Source organism: Phalacrocorax carbo, chromosome 4 (assembly GCF_963921805.1).
Source record: "Phalacrocorax carbo chromosome 4, bPhaCar2.1, whole genome shotgun sequence".
In the NCBI taxonomy this organism is placed as follows: Eukaryota; Metazoa; Chordata; class Aves; order Suliformes; family Phalacrocoracidae; genus Phalacrocorax; species Phalacrocorax carbo.
In genome coordinates, this window is record NC_087516.1 from 10,927,771 (window position 1) to 10,942,310 (window position 14,540).

Genomic DNA, 14,540 nt, shown 5'->3' on the forward strand with positions numbered 1-14,540 from the left:
GGGAACCCGACCGCCACCCCTGCCGGGTGAGTGCGGTGACTGACAGATCCCTGCAGCCAGTGGCCGAGGCGCTGTGCGGCGGAGCCCGGCGCCCGTCTCCCCGGTGACCGGGGGAGCTGGTGCCTCAGTAGAGTAGCCGGAGTCCTGGGGGACGGAGGTGAGTGAGAGGGGGAGCGACCGCCCCTCGCCGCCGAGCGCCTGGCTCGGGACCCCGCTCGGGGTAGGGTGGGAGGCGGCGTGAGGGGAGCCGGGGGGAGGGGAGCGGGGGGGGTGGGAGGGCAGCGCCCCCTCTGCGCGCCCCTCAGGCGGCGGCGCTGCCCGCGACCCCCGGCGGCGGCGCGGACGGGGCGGGGGGGGGGTCCCTGTTCTCCGTCGTTTTACCGCTCGGTGTTTCAAACCGTGCCCGCGGCGGGTTCAGGTGCCGCCGCTCCCCTCCCCGCAGCTCCACCCTCCCTGGAAGCGGCTGCCCCCCGGGGCGGTTACCGTGTGACCCCGTGGACCGTTGCTCGAGGCGGGGAGCGGCAGCGCTGACCCGCAGCCCGGCTCCGCGCCGCCCGGGCCTGCCGGTCGCCCTCCGCCCGCGGGTGCCCCCGCGCCCCGCGGAAGGCAGCGCCCGGCCGGGGCCGGAGCCCCCCTGGCAGGCGGGCAGCGGCCGGGGAGCTTGTGCCGCCGGAGGAGCCGGCGGGGCGAACTTTGAGCGGCTCCCCCCAGGCTAGGGGCGGGAGTCGGACGTTACCCTCCTGGCTCTCGCCTTTGCCTGGAAGCGCCGGGGCTGCGAACCCTCCTGAGCCTTTCCCGACCGCCTTTAATCCTGAGCGGAGCAGATCTCGCCTGTCGCTGCTTCAGTCTGAAATGCTGCCCCTTCTCCCGGCGTCCCAACAGTTCTGGAATGTATTTGCAAGAAAAGAAGGGGGAAAAAAATGCCAAACTACCAGCAAAACCTTTTCGCGTTCTTAAATACAATAAACAAATTAATGAGGTGCAAGCACGTGACTGTTTATACGGCAGCTTTAGAAAACTTTGTCCTTAGTCGCAGGAGTCCTGTCAGACAAAACAGCAAATGTCATGGTTGTGCTCTTCGTACGCTGGTTTCAGTGTGAGGAGAGTTTCTATTAACAACTATTTTTTTAGCCTGCTGTTACTAATTAAAGTCAGTGTTTTTTGAATGATCGTGCTAGGTACACCTAATTGTTTTCTGGGGAAGCAGTTGCTGCTTATACAGGAAACATAATGGTATGTTTTGCCAGTTGTGAAGCTGATAAAATGTTTTATTAAAATATTGTCCCACCCAAGTTCTCAAACAACTGGTAGCTGTCTTCTACAGGTTGTGCTGTTATATTTCTCGTGTAACTTGTCTATAAACATGTACCACATTTGAATAGTGAGTGGAATTCAAATTTTATAACTTCATTTGATCTTTGTAGTGGCATCATTTGTGAAAGTCAGCTCTGCCTTAATGAGCGGCACCCATGCTGAGGAGTCTTTTGCAATACTTCAAGACGTGTGTGAGGGATGAGGGAACAGTCTCTCTCCTCTATGTGCTTCCACTTTGCACGCTTTATCCTCTTACAGTCTCACTATTGAGAAACAAAATGAAGCCAACCAGTTCTCTGCTCTTCAAGAAAAAAAGGCAAGCACATTAACATGGATGCTGTAGAGCTGAGTATCAGCTCGATTCCACAGGCTTTTCAGAATGAACTGGTGGTCAGTAATTTAGTCTTAAACTTCACATGCGCCCTGACTGCCCTCTGTAACTGTTAAGGATATGGTCTAACATAGACTTTAACAGAATGCCTCCCGTTTGTTTGCTCTTCTTGTTGCTATGAGTTAACAAAAGCAGAAGCAGGAAACAAACCACCTCTTTCCCTTGAAAGTAAGCAAATAAGTATAATTTTCTCTGTAGTAGGGGGTTTGAAAATGACACGAAAAGCTAGCATGGTTATGTAAAAACATTACATAAAGAAATGTGGTGTTTGTGGGATAAAGTACAGTTCAACCATACCTGGTATTTTTGGAGTTTTATACCCCAAAAATAATTGATTGAAATGGTAGACCAGAACGTATATGGGCAGAAGACTCCAATGTTTATTTTTGTTTTGCAGTTCTGTGACAAAGCTGATGTATATGGGCAGATTATGTTATTTCACACACTTGAACAACGCTTAATTTGTATATGTTAGTGTTTCTGTCTGAAATGTCCTGTGAGATATTTTGTAGTTATTAAACTGTATTTGCTTTGTGTCATATTACCAAGCTGTGTTGGTACAAATTTTGCTGAACTTTCTGAAATCATAGTAGTAATTTTATATTTGCAGTGTTTTTCAAATGATAGTAGGAGTTCTTTAGTTTCAGCGTTTTTAATGACTACATTGAAATGTCACAAACCTATGTAATTTGCTTAGGATTTATTTGCTATGTATTACAAATTATTCTGCTTTTATAGTTGAGTGTTCTCCTGCAAAAGGCACATATCCTCCCAGCTAATACTCACTAATGTGTTTTGGTTTTGGTATTGTATGGACTCTTTTCTTTAAGGCTTACTTTATCATATTTAGTGAAAGTCAAAGTGAGCTTGGACATGTGTAATATTGTGGTGTAACCATTTTTCTGACCTACTGTATATGACCGAATGTAGTTATGCTATCAAACCCATAAAATTCAGTGCCATAATTATTAGAAGTAATTACAGGAGTATATTTTTCGTAGGCTCAGTAAGATTCAGTAATTATACTGAAAATCAAAAGCTCAAATAATCTTATCTTTGGTTACTTGTGACAATTATCACAGGTTATATAGTTCACTAGTAATTTCATGCTTTAGTAAACATGCAGACACCTGCAAAGCTTTATATTAGTGCAACTAAAATGACGTATTTGTATCACTAGATACACTACATTTTGGAATCTGTGACAGGAAAAGGATATTCAGCCATATGATTACTTTGAAACTGTGGAAGTTTGTGCCTTTTCTCCTTAGCTCCAGGTTTAAAATCTGCAAAGAAATTAAAAGAAAACCTAGGCAGTTAGGTAATTTGATAATTTAGTTTTGCACTAGTTTGTTAACAGTTTGTAACTCAACTAACCTCTGTCGGAATCTCTCTGGTTAAGTGAAACACTATTTTAGTAATTTTTCCAATTTGCCTGCCGTGCCATTGTTGCAGTAAAACATTTGAATGCTGAGTGTTCTTGCAGAAGAGCTACATTTGTCCTTTGTCTTGAAGTTTCCTTGATAAATTTTGTGAGCTGTTATTTGTCATGTGTGTAATTGGCACAAAAAATGCAAAAATATTTAGCTACTGGAGGAGGGAAGAGACGGCTTTTCTACTGACGTAACAGTTTTTTCTTTGTTTTGGTTTTTTTTTTTTCTTTTTAGTGTATACATTAATAGCAAAGAGCCCTTTAATGTTGAATTACGTCCTAACTTTCCACTCACAAAATTACACAAATTAAGAGCTAGAAGTCTTCACACCTCTGGAACTTCATCAGTAGAGAGAAGTAATGCATTAGCAGCCTTATGTTTTGTTTTTATAATGGTCAGGTTTTGGAATGATGTTCCCTTATCAGTGGCTATCATCTGGAATAAATGCTTGATGTGTAAGGGGCATAGGTTAGGAAGGCATATAGATAAATTGACTTGTGAATGGAGCTGGAAGGAATCCTGTCATAGCAAATCACAGGATCCCAGGTTGGAAGGGACCTCAGGGATCATCTAGTCCAACCTTTCTAGGAAGAGCACAGGCTAGACAAGATGGCCCAGAACCCTGTCCAGGCGACTCTTAAAGGTGTCCAATGTGGCCTAGTCAACCACTTCCCTGGGGAGATTATTCCAATGGCTGACTGTCCTCACTGTGAAAAATTTCCCTCCCGTGTCCAATCGGAATCTCCCCGAGAACAACTTGCGTCCATTCCCCCTTGTCCTCTCCATGGGACTCCGTGTAAAAAGGGAGTCTCCATCTTCTTTGTAACTACCCCTTAATTACTGGTACATGGTGATGAGATCCCCTCTAAGCCTCCTTTTCTCAAGGCTGAACAAACCCAATTCTCCCAGCCTATCCTCATATGGCAGCTTCCCAGTCCTTTGATCTTCTTGGTGCCCCTTCTCTGGACCCCTTCCAGCCTGTCCACATCCTTTTTGTACAGCGGGGACCAGAATTACACAGTACTCCAGGTGTGGCCTGACAAGCACTGAGTAGAGCAGGATAATGACTTCATCTCTGCTGGCGATGCCCTTTTTGATGCAACCCAGGATCCTGTTGACCTTCTTGGCCACAGCACACTGTTCGCTCATGTTGAGCGTTCTGTCCACCAGGACCCCCAGGTCCCTTTCCACAGAGCTGCTTTCCAGCCAGGTGGATCGCAGTCTGTACTGCACTCCCGGATTATGTTTTCCCAGATGCATGACCTTACACTTTTCCTTGTTGAACTTCATAAGGTTCTTGCTGGCCCGCTCTTCCAGCCTATCCAGGTCTCCCTGCAGAGCATCTCTCCCTTCTGGAGTGTCTACTTCCCCACTGAATGTGGTGTCATCTGCAAACTTCGTCAGGCTACGCTTGATCCCGTTATCCAGATCACTTATAAAGATATTGTATAACATTGGGCCCAATATTGATCCCTGGGGGACTCCACTAGTGACAGGTTGCCACTTGGAAAAGGAACTATTTACCACCACCCTTTGGGTGTGGCCTGTCAGACAGTTCCCCACCCACTGCACAGTCCACTTGTCTAGGCCGTAACGCATCAATTTCTTAAGGAGGAGACTATGGGGGACCGTATCGAAGGCCTTGGAGAAGTCCAGGTAGACAATGTCCACCGCCCACCCCATGTCAACCAGGCAAGTCACTTTGTCATAGAGGCCACCAGGTTTGTCAAGCACGATCTGCCTTTATTGAAGCCACGTTGGCTTTTCCCAATCACGTGCTTCAATTGACTTGTGATGGCCCCAGGAGGATTCATTCCATAACTTTCCCAGGGATTGAAGTAAGGCTGATGGGCCTATAGTTACCTGGATCCTCCCTCGAGCTTTTCTTGTAGACAGTGGTAACATTTACCTTCTTCCAGTCCTCTGGGACATCCCCTGTTCTCCACAACTTCTCGATGTGGAATCATGATGTAAGAAAGACAGTGCTGGGGTTTGCTTCTTCCCAAGAGCAGCCTAACTCTGTTTTCATTGTGTATATTTTTCATAGTTGCATGTAGGGTTACTTTTTATAGATTAGAAAGATAGTTGGAAAAATCTGTTCTTTCTTATCAACATTACAATATTGAACCTTAATTTTTTGTAACTACTGCTTCTTCTTATATTTTTATCAGATTATTTATAATCTAATACTCTTTCAATAGTTTATTTCTTGCAAGATAGTAGCACTTTTAGGTGCCACATACTACAGCGCTTTATGTTGACCAGGTTAGCAGCCCAGTTTTGGAGGGTACCCAAGGGCTGCATTAGGCTATTCTCCAGACAGTCAAGAACAGAAATATTCACTGTAAGGCAAATTAAAACATGTATATATTTATGCTGCTAGATAGCAGGTTTTTATTGACTATCGGGCATTTGTTAGCTAGGTTTTTTGTTTGTTTGTTTGTTTAAAGAACTACATCTTGAAATGTTTAATGATTGTTCTTAGAAAGTACTAGACCTAATTAGAGATAGCTGAATGTACAGTGATCTCTTGGTTCACAAGTTTAGTCTCATCAGCAAAGGTCAGTCTATGTTTAAGGCACAAGACTGGATGCAAGTTGACAAGGCTGTTTTACAGCAACATGTGAGTTTGGTTAAATGTTTGCAAAGCATTTCTCATGTTATGATTTCCATTCAAAGGTTAAGTGTGAAGTTTCATGACTTCTTAAAGCTAAGTTATTTTCTCAAATTATAGGGGAACTGTTGTTATTGAAGCTACATAATTGCTATATTAAAACAATTTGCAAAAACCATACTACATTGAACAGTCACAGCTGCACCATGGAGCCATAAAAACATGATGTCCTTGTGTTCAAAAAAATACAAACTAAAACCCAAAAGTAAAGCCAAGTGAATGTCTTCTGTAGTATCTTGAAGGCTGTCCTATTTAGGATCTAGAAGGGTCCTAAGGGAATCACATCCTGTAGTTGAATATTAGCAGGAAATTCAAGAAACAGCAGTGTTTTTTAGAATTTGGTCATCAAACAGCTCATATGTAGTTAAGTAGTTAAGACTTTGATCCTAAATTGTATTTTAGAGGTTTTTTGTTTGCTGGGTTTTGGTTTTTTTCCTTTGTGGAACTTTTTGAGACATGGCCCTTCTGCCACTTCTATCCCAGGTAGAAGTACTGTGTAAGTAGCGTGCTGTGGGTTGCATCACATTTTGAGTGTGCTTTTCATTGTTATTTCTGTAGCTGAGAGCACTGTCAGAAGGATTTCTTGGTCATTTTGCTTCCATGCAAGTAGTGCAGGTTGGAGACCACTAATTTAACACTTTAGATACGATAAACAAATGCGTGTCTCAGTGTGTGTACATCTATCTATTATATATAATGTGTATGTCTTTATCTAAAATGTTGTCTGCATTTTTCCCACATATACCAGATACTTGCTTTCAAGTACTTGACACACTAAGTATGTTAAAATGTGACCAAGTTATGAATAAGCCTGGGGACCAACTCCGAGAAGTAATTATTTTCAGATTAGTTCTCACTTGCTCAGACCGAGTTTATTGCAATTTCATGTAGCTGTACTCCTCCAGTTATTTCAGTCAGCAGTCCTCCAGACCTGTGGAAGTAAGAGTTCATATCATGCATCAAGGGGATAGTTTCAAAAGTTGAAAAAGTTTTCATTTCTATTCTATACATTAAAACATTTTAATACATTTTAACCTACTTAGTGGAGGAAACGTCCTTAAAACAATGGAATTTGCCTGAGTATAATTAGAACGAGATGAGTGTTGACTTCAGTGTCAGCACCAAAATGTACTGAAATCTACTTTTTCTTGCTGTTCATGTAAAGCTGCTTTATTTTCATTGTAAAGCCATGACTAAATTAATACTGGCAACATGTGGAGTTCCTTCTTTTTTCCTCTTTTTTTTGGAAGTTTTTATCTAAACTAAAACACATGGATGTTGGAATGACTGACTGAAATGCATTTTTAATTATTTGCTTTCTGACAAGTTATTTATGAGTAGATTAATTGGTGTAACAGAGTAAATCTGATTTTTGGATCCCTTTGGTCTAATACATGACTGAATGTCCATTTGTTGTTGCATAAGTAACTGAAATGCACATGTGAAAGTTGAAGTTTGAGATACTTAGTGTAAGCTGCCTTTACAGTCAGTGGAGAGATACAGGCAGCTCTAGAGGTAATTTATCTATCCTGTTTGGCATGGATACTTTTGGTACCTGTTTCTGTATATTGAGTATAAAGGGTGGGTGGGCTATAGCTGAGTAGAAAGACTTAAGCTCTAATTTTTGGGTTGCTGGGAAAGGATAGGTGAACTTCATCCAGGATTTTCATTGTGCTGTAAAATGTGGTATTGCAATGGTGCAGTAAGCCAGAAGTTAACTGAATAGTAGGTAAAATGGTGGAGTTGGGGGAAGATGTAACATGCTGTAGTATCAAAACACTGTCTGTTCTTAGCTTTGCCATTCAGTTATTTTGCCATTTTGGCCAGCCACTTTATTTGCATTTGCTACTGCTTTCTCATCAGTAAAATGAAGACTGTGTACCTGTTCTTTTCAAATTATTTTTAGTGTTGTGTTTATTCTCTAGCAATAGCTTTTGGTAGAGTTCACTAGCAATATTTCTGAACAGTAAAGGGAAACAGGGTATTAAAATCCTGATATATGATTAAGAATTAAAATGTCTTTTTTTCTTTCTTTCTTTAGAGCTTCATCAGATAAAGGAGTGATACTGTGAAGCATGACAAAAAACTGGACTAATTAAAAGTTTCCTATTTTAGGAAAAAACCTCAAAATGTATAGACCAGGGGAAACGGTCAAACGTCGACTCAACATGCATGCTCCTCCTCGGATAAGAAGCGTGGAAGTTGCTAGAGGAAGAGCAGGTTATGGGTTTACCCTTTCTGGACAAGCGCCTTGTGTTCTTAGTTGTGTTATGAAAGGAAGCCCTGCAGATTATGTTGGACTTAAAGCAGGAGATCAGATATTTGCAGTTAATGAAATCAATGTGAAAAAAGCCTCTCATGAAGATGTAGTGAAGCTTATAGGAAAATGTTCTGGAGTCCTGCACATGGTCATTGCTGAAGGGATTAGTCATATAGATTCATGTTCCAGTGATGAAGAAGTTGGTTTTTATGATGGAAAGGGGTGGCTGAAACCCAAACCTGACTCTAAAGCCCTGGGTATAAACAGAGCAGAGAAAGTTGTTGAAGAAATGCAGTCTGGTGGCATTTTCAACATGATCTTTGAGAACCCTACTCTTTGTGCTGGTAGCTCAGATAATTCTGTACCAAAACAAAGATCATTTTCAGATTCTGCTGCTATTAAATTTGAAACTGGAAATGAAAGTGTAAGCAATCCAAACCTACTGTCAAAGGAAGAAATATCCAAAGTCCTGAACGATGATTCAGTTTTTAGAATTGGACTGGAGAGTGCAGAAGACTTTGCATTAGATGCAAGCATTTTAAATGTTGCCATGATTGTAGGTTACCTAGGTTCAATTGAACTTCCTTCAACAACCTCAAATTTGGAAAATGAGAGTTTGCAGGCTATTCGTGGATGCATGAGGCGCCTGCGGGCAGAACAAAAAATCCATTCACTAGTGATGATGAAGATAATGCATGACTGTATTCAGCTCTGCAGTGACAAATCAGGTGTAGTGGCAGAATATCCTGCAGAGAAACTGGCATTCAGTGCTGTTTGCCCGGATGATAGAAGATTCTTTGGACTTGTTACAATGCAGACAAACGATGATGCAAGCTTGGCTCAGGAAGATGAAGGAGTTCTCAGGACATCTTGCCATGTTTTTATGGTGGATCCAGAATTATTTCATCATAAAATTCACCAGGGCATAGCAAGACGTTTTGGGCTGGAATGTACAGCAGATCCAGACACAAATGGCTGTCTAGAGTTTCCAACATCATCTCTACCTGTTCTTCAGTTTATTTCTGTCCTGTATAGGGATATGGGGGAATTGATCGAGGGAATGCGTGCAAGGGCTTTTCTTGATGGCGATGCAGATGCTCATCAGAATAATAGCACAAGCAGTAACAGTGATAGTGGGATTGGAAATTTTAACCAAGAAGAAAAGAATAATAGAGTTCTGGTGGTTGATTTAGGGAGCAATCCGAGTAAGCACATTCCTAACAGCATATGGGAAAATCCAGTAGGAAGGGGACAAAATCAGCCTACTTCCCATCGGAATGGCTTCTGTCATGAACAAGAAGGAAACATTCCTTTAGAAGTAATTCAGAATGATAAGTCCCAAAATATTAGCAAACATTTAAGTCCTTCTGCTCGTATTGAAGTTCCACTGGTTTCCTCCCGAAATTCAGTACCCCCATCAAAGAAAAACGCTGCAGGCATAGGCAATCAGAGGTGGTTGCCGGTGCATGTTTTACAAGAATGGCAGCATGGAAATGCTAGCGACCAGGAGTCGTACACTGATTCTACGGATGGCTGGTCAAGTGTTAACTGTGGGACTCTTCCCCCACCAATGAATAAGATTCCAGCTGACAGATACAGAGTTGATGGCAGCTTTGGTCAGCCACAGTTAAAATCTCATAAAAATGAATGGTCAAAGAAGATGTTTTGCATGCAGAACAAATTTGGCCCTCCACACAGTATTAGGAAATCTAAAGAAGATAAAAAGGTAAGAATATGTTGATACTGGTTCCTAATAGACGAAAAAAACCCCCAAACTCTAGAGCCTATGGTATTATTACACTATGTTATTTGCATACTAAAATCTAAACATGTATTATATAATTTACAAAATTTTAGATGAAGACTATAATGTGGTTCTTTCTCCTTTGCAGAGGCTTTGCATATTCCTGTTTAATTGAGTGCAGCTCTGGAATTGTACTTCTGCTGGAATTGTTGTCTGTTAGAGCTTTCTCACATTTCTTCTTGTCTCTTCATTGTTTCCAAATGTTGCAGTGGCATTGCAATAAAAGGAGACATGACATTCTAGCAACTTCAGTTCCTTCTGACCTCCAGCAGCAAAAGAATGGAAACAGTCTAGTTCTTCAGTCTGATTCCTTTTTTTATAGAAGGCTGGCTTGCAAATGTTATTATTTTAGTGATACCTATTTTTATAAAGATGTAGTCTAATCATTAGTCAAAAGCTTGTATTGTACACTTTTAATTTTATTTTAAAAATTTATTCCAGCAAATTTCTCAATGCAAGCAGCGTTAAACCTACATCAAAGGATAGTTGTTAGTGGTGATTATAGTGTCCACTGTTAGGTCACAAATCTAACGTTCTGCCAGGAAGCGGTAATTCAAATTTTATTCCAAATTACTGCTTCATCTACTTGTTTTGTCTACTATTAGGCTTCTGTAAACCAAAGCAAGAAGATTGAAAAAAAAGTGGGAGGTGTATCCAACATCATTACATACCATTCCCTTTGTCACATACACGTTTTGCTCTTGAGGGAGCTGATCTCATGGGAGTCTTTTGTTGGTAACTGGGATTCTAGTAAGGTGGAGCTCACTGGTCTTACACCAAAAGACTTAGTAGCAGGGTTGTACCTAAAACATTTGCTGACTCCAGCAAATACTGGAGTCCTTATACTCCAAATTAATCTTCAAGAAGCATTGTCCTCCCATGAAGAATTATTGCTTACATGATTGATTCTAGTGTCCATCATGCTATCCAAATCTGATTTTGAAAAAAAGGTTTTTTTCACTGGATTAAAAATACCCACCTGCTGCTCAGGTAGATCACAGTAGAGATTCATTAGTTGTTTCACACTGTTATGAACAAAATCTTTGCATTGGTGTGACACTCTGACATAGACTTTATGGGGTTTGAATGCAGAACTTCAGAACATTTTGGTGGTGTTGTGGAAAGAGAAATTATTTTTTTGTTGCTTTTCTTGCACTGTGAAGCCAACAACTTTCACATACACTTTTGTACGCTTTTTGTTCTGAAAATAAAAAAAAAATCCCCAGTACATGTAATAGTTACACACTAGTGTATTTTTAAGGTGAAGTGACTGCTACAGACAGCAATGTTTTCCAGACCCAAAGTAACATATTAAATTTCAAGTGATCTTAAATACAAGGTGATTCACACTTTTGAAAAACCAAACAAATTATCCAAACAAACACTTCATGTGTAAATGTTGCCCACCCAAACCACCTAACAATCAATTCTGTCTGCTACCCTGAAGACTACATGCTTCATGATTTCTCTGCAGTTGGATCAGGAAAAGGCCTCACTACATGCCGCACCTGGTGCAGGTGCGATATGGATGTTGGTGCCAAGTGCTTTTTAGGAACAGGACCAGCTGCATGGGATGCAATTGAAATTCCTTTGGGGTCTCTGCAACTAGTTTGTCTGCAGTGTTGTCCATGATAGTAATGTGCCTTAGATTTTTTTTTTTGAGTTTCAAAACTAGAAAATTATTTTTTAAATGTTTGAAACATTTATTTAATGGAAGTCAAGAATATACTAATGAAAATCTTAGAGTTTTTACACTTTAAGATGAAAGATGTTCTATATGCAGGTAAACAGTAATAATATTTCTCCCGCATATACCAGAATATATGTTCCAACACTAAATACCTCAATCTTCCCTTTTTATTCTATTTACTAATAAAACAGTCATTCTGTTCTTTGATTAATAACAAATTGTTTGCAAGATACATTTAAAATGTTCCTACATGGCTTTAGCATTTAGTGTTAATAAGGCTCTTTTGCATTTTAATTTTGTTTATCAGTACCACTGAAGACTATTGAAACTGATGAGAAAAGCTCACGAAAGTCTTGAACTCATCTGCAAGTGTGAGTTGCAAGCGCTTAGCATTATTCAGAGTAATTCATAAAGATGAAGTAGTACTATGTTCTTATCTTAGATCTTTAGTGAAAATAGACAGGGGATGTTGTTATTGATGAACGTACCTCTGCCTTTTTAAGTACTGCAAAAATAGGGGAAAAAAAAATCTATGTTTTTGCATATTAGAGCACTAATACGCTTTCATAAGAGAACGATATTCAGACTCTATTTTTGCTTTGTGTGAAGAGGTAAGATTATCTATTCCCAAACATTACTCAAGATGTGTTAGATGCTGTGTTCTAGAAAACCATGTGTCCTCAGCTTCCTGTGACCTTTCTAAGTAGTAAGGACTGATTTTACACAGCATGCTCAGTCACATTCCAGGCATGGAATAAAGTATATGAAGTGACCACATGGGATTAAGTTCATATTTTTACAACCTAGCGGCTTCATTTGGCAAAGTGGTCCTTAAATCGCTTTTTAATTAAGGTGGATTTTTTTGTGTTTTATATTAATACTGAAGGGTAATATATATCTTACAGGTGGGAGTGTGCAGAAGCCACTAGAGGGAGAAAAGGCTACCAAAGCTAGAGTTTTTTTGTGATGCTCTCTGCACATCCATATTGCATACCATCTTCCTGGAGCTTTCATTACACACTGGGGAAAGGACATGAGTTCCTGGATGCAATTCTGATCTAGCAGAACTGCTGTGCAGCTGAACAGCAATGATCACAGCATGTAATGCAGGAAAAATATGCTGTACTGTACAATGCTAGTGGGGGGTAAGAGGGGCATAAACTCCTGATTTTATAGCTGCACTGATAAAATATTTGTGAATTGTACACAGCGCAAGAGCAGATGTGAGAAAGCTCTAGTGAACATATCTATTTAAAATTGCACTTTCAGAAATGGACCTGGGAAGTGTTTCTTGTGGGTAGGAATAGGTATGGCATTTCAGACCTTAGGTTACAAGGAAGAAGACATGTTTTCTGAGCTTTGCTTTCCCTTTAATGATGATGTTTTCAGCTCACAAATCAGAATTATTGTTAATCTTGTAATAATTGGCAAAACAACTTTTGGCATATTAATTTTCTTCACACTGCTATAACACATTTTAAAGTTCAGTATAAGTGTAAATAGCTGAAAAAAGATAAAAATGCCTGATTTGATTGAATGCTACTGGATGGCATGAGTTTTTTTGTTTTGCTCTAAAATGTTACAAGGAATTTATCCCTAAATTACTGAACTCATACTTTCACAATTGCTGTATTTTTTCTTCTTTAATCTTTGGCTTTCAGAATGGTGGTTGTTCATGGGAAGAGGAGAACCAAATCAGGGATATTTTGGTTCTATTCCACCTCTTCTGACTGAGATTTACTGACAGGTATCTCTGGCCCTATGCACCTCTAAAATTGTTTCCTGTACTGAACTTCATGTTTCCCATGTTTCTTAAAAGTTCAGTGTGAATGGGTTTCTATTGAAGCATTTTATGAAACTTTTTTTTGGGTCTCCTTGCCTAGTGGAAGGCCTGATTAGGTGGCTGTAATTCACTGAATTGGAAGATCATGGAAGGTGGCTTTGAATCTCAGGATGATTAAGGATGATTTCTGGCAGCGAGAAGCTTCTCAATTGCTGTAAGACTGATACTGGGTAAGGGTATGTGGTCTCACCAGGTCTACAAGACTAGCAGATGAAGAGACTGGTTATGGTTTCAGTGGGAATGGAATAATTCCTGCTTTTTTTGTTATTCCTTTTGCACTGTACTGTCTTTGCTGTTGCATTGTTATTTTCACCTTCTTCAACATCCCACTAAGTTCCAGTCACTTACCTACTTACCCTTTTGCGTGATTTTGGGTTTCAGAAAAGAAAAGCACCTTAAGCAATATGAAAACATCAGGGGATGTTGGGATTGGCAAAGGACTTAAGAAATTGCTGAACAGGGAAGCATTCCTTTCCCTCTAGACTAAATTAATATAATACGTTTGATTTTGTTCAACCCTCACTGTTTTCAGGCTAGCGCCTGGCCAAAAATATGTCTACCCATTACTGTTTTAAATTAAGTTTTACTGGGAAAATGCTCCTTTTTCCATTGGAAAGCCTCATAACAGTCCATTTAGTTTTTGTGTTTTCTCTCCATGAGGATAGAATCCTAGTCATTGACCTCTCACCTTTCTTGTTTTTTTTTTTTTTTTTAGAAGAAAGTCTTTTAATAATTGTGGAGGCAGGTATAACATACATGATCAGAAGAGGTTTTACAACCTGAGCTTAATAACTAGTATTTGGGTTCTAGGTTTATTCCAAGTGAACATGACAAATTATTAAAAAATGATTAAAATTTTTTAAATTTACCTTGAAAAGGTTGGGTGTTGATTTTTAGAAACCATTTGCTGCTTCAGATTTGTTGTAAGACTTCTATCTTGACCACATTATTGTTTGTGCTCATGAAGAATGTGAATTTGTAAACGGATCCTATTTGTGGATCTTAGAGGAAGTAAGATTAGATAATATAATTGTCTGAGACTCACTGTATAGTAGTATTGCAAACACTATTTTTTAAACCAAAAACATATCAACTGCTCTGTAACCTTAATGACCTAAGCTACTGAAAATA

The 14,540-nt window shown here is 40.2% G+C and overlaps 1 protein-coding gene across 4 annotated transcripts in view; it reads left to right on the plus strand.

Annotated features, from left to right (window-relative positions):
* The window catches only part of RGS12 (regulator of G protein signaling 12), an 89,921-nt gene continuing 75,381 nt past the window's right edge, over positions 1-14,540 (plus strand). For 3 of the 4 annotated variants that reach the window (XM_064449038.1, XM_064449039.1, XM_064449041.1), the window contains exons 1-2: positions 1-157; positions 7,854-9,798. In XM_064449038.1, coding sequence (XP_064305108.1) covers positions 7,942-9,798 — 1,857 coding nt within the window. In that variant the 5' untranslated portion in view covers positions 1-157; positions 7,854-7,941. Of the gene's footprint in view, positions 158-7,853; positions 9,799-11,920; positions 11,938-14,540 lie in introns of those variants that run through there. The other variant, XM_064449042.1, reaches the window with a different exon arrangement.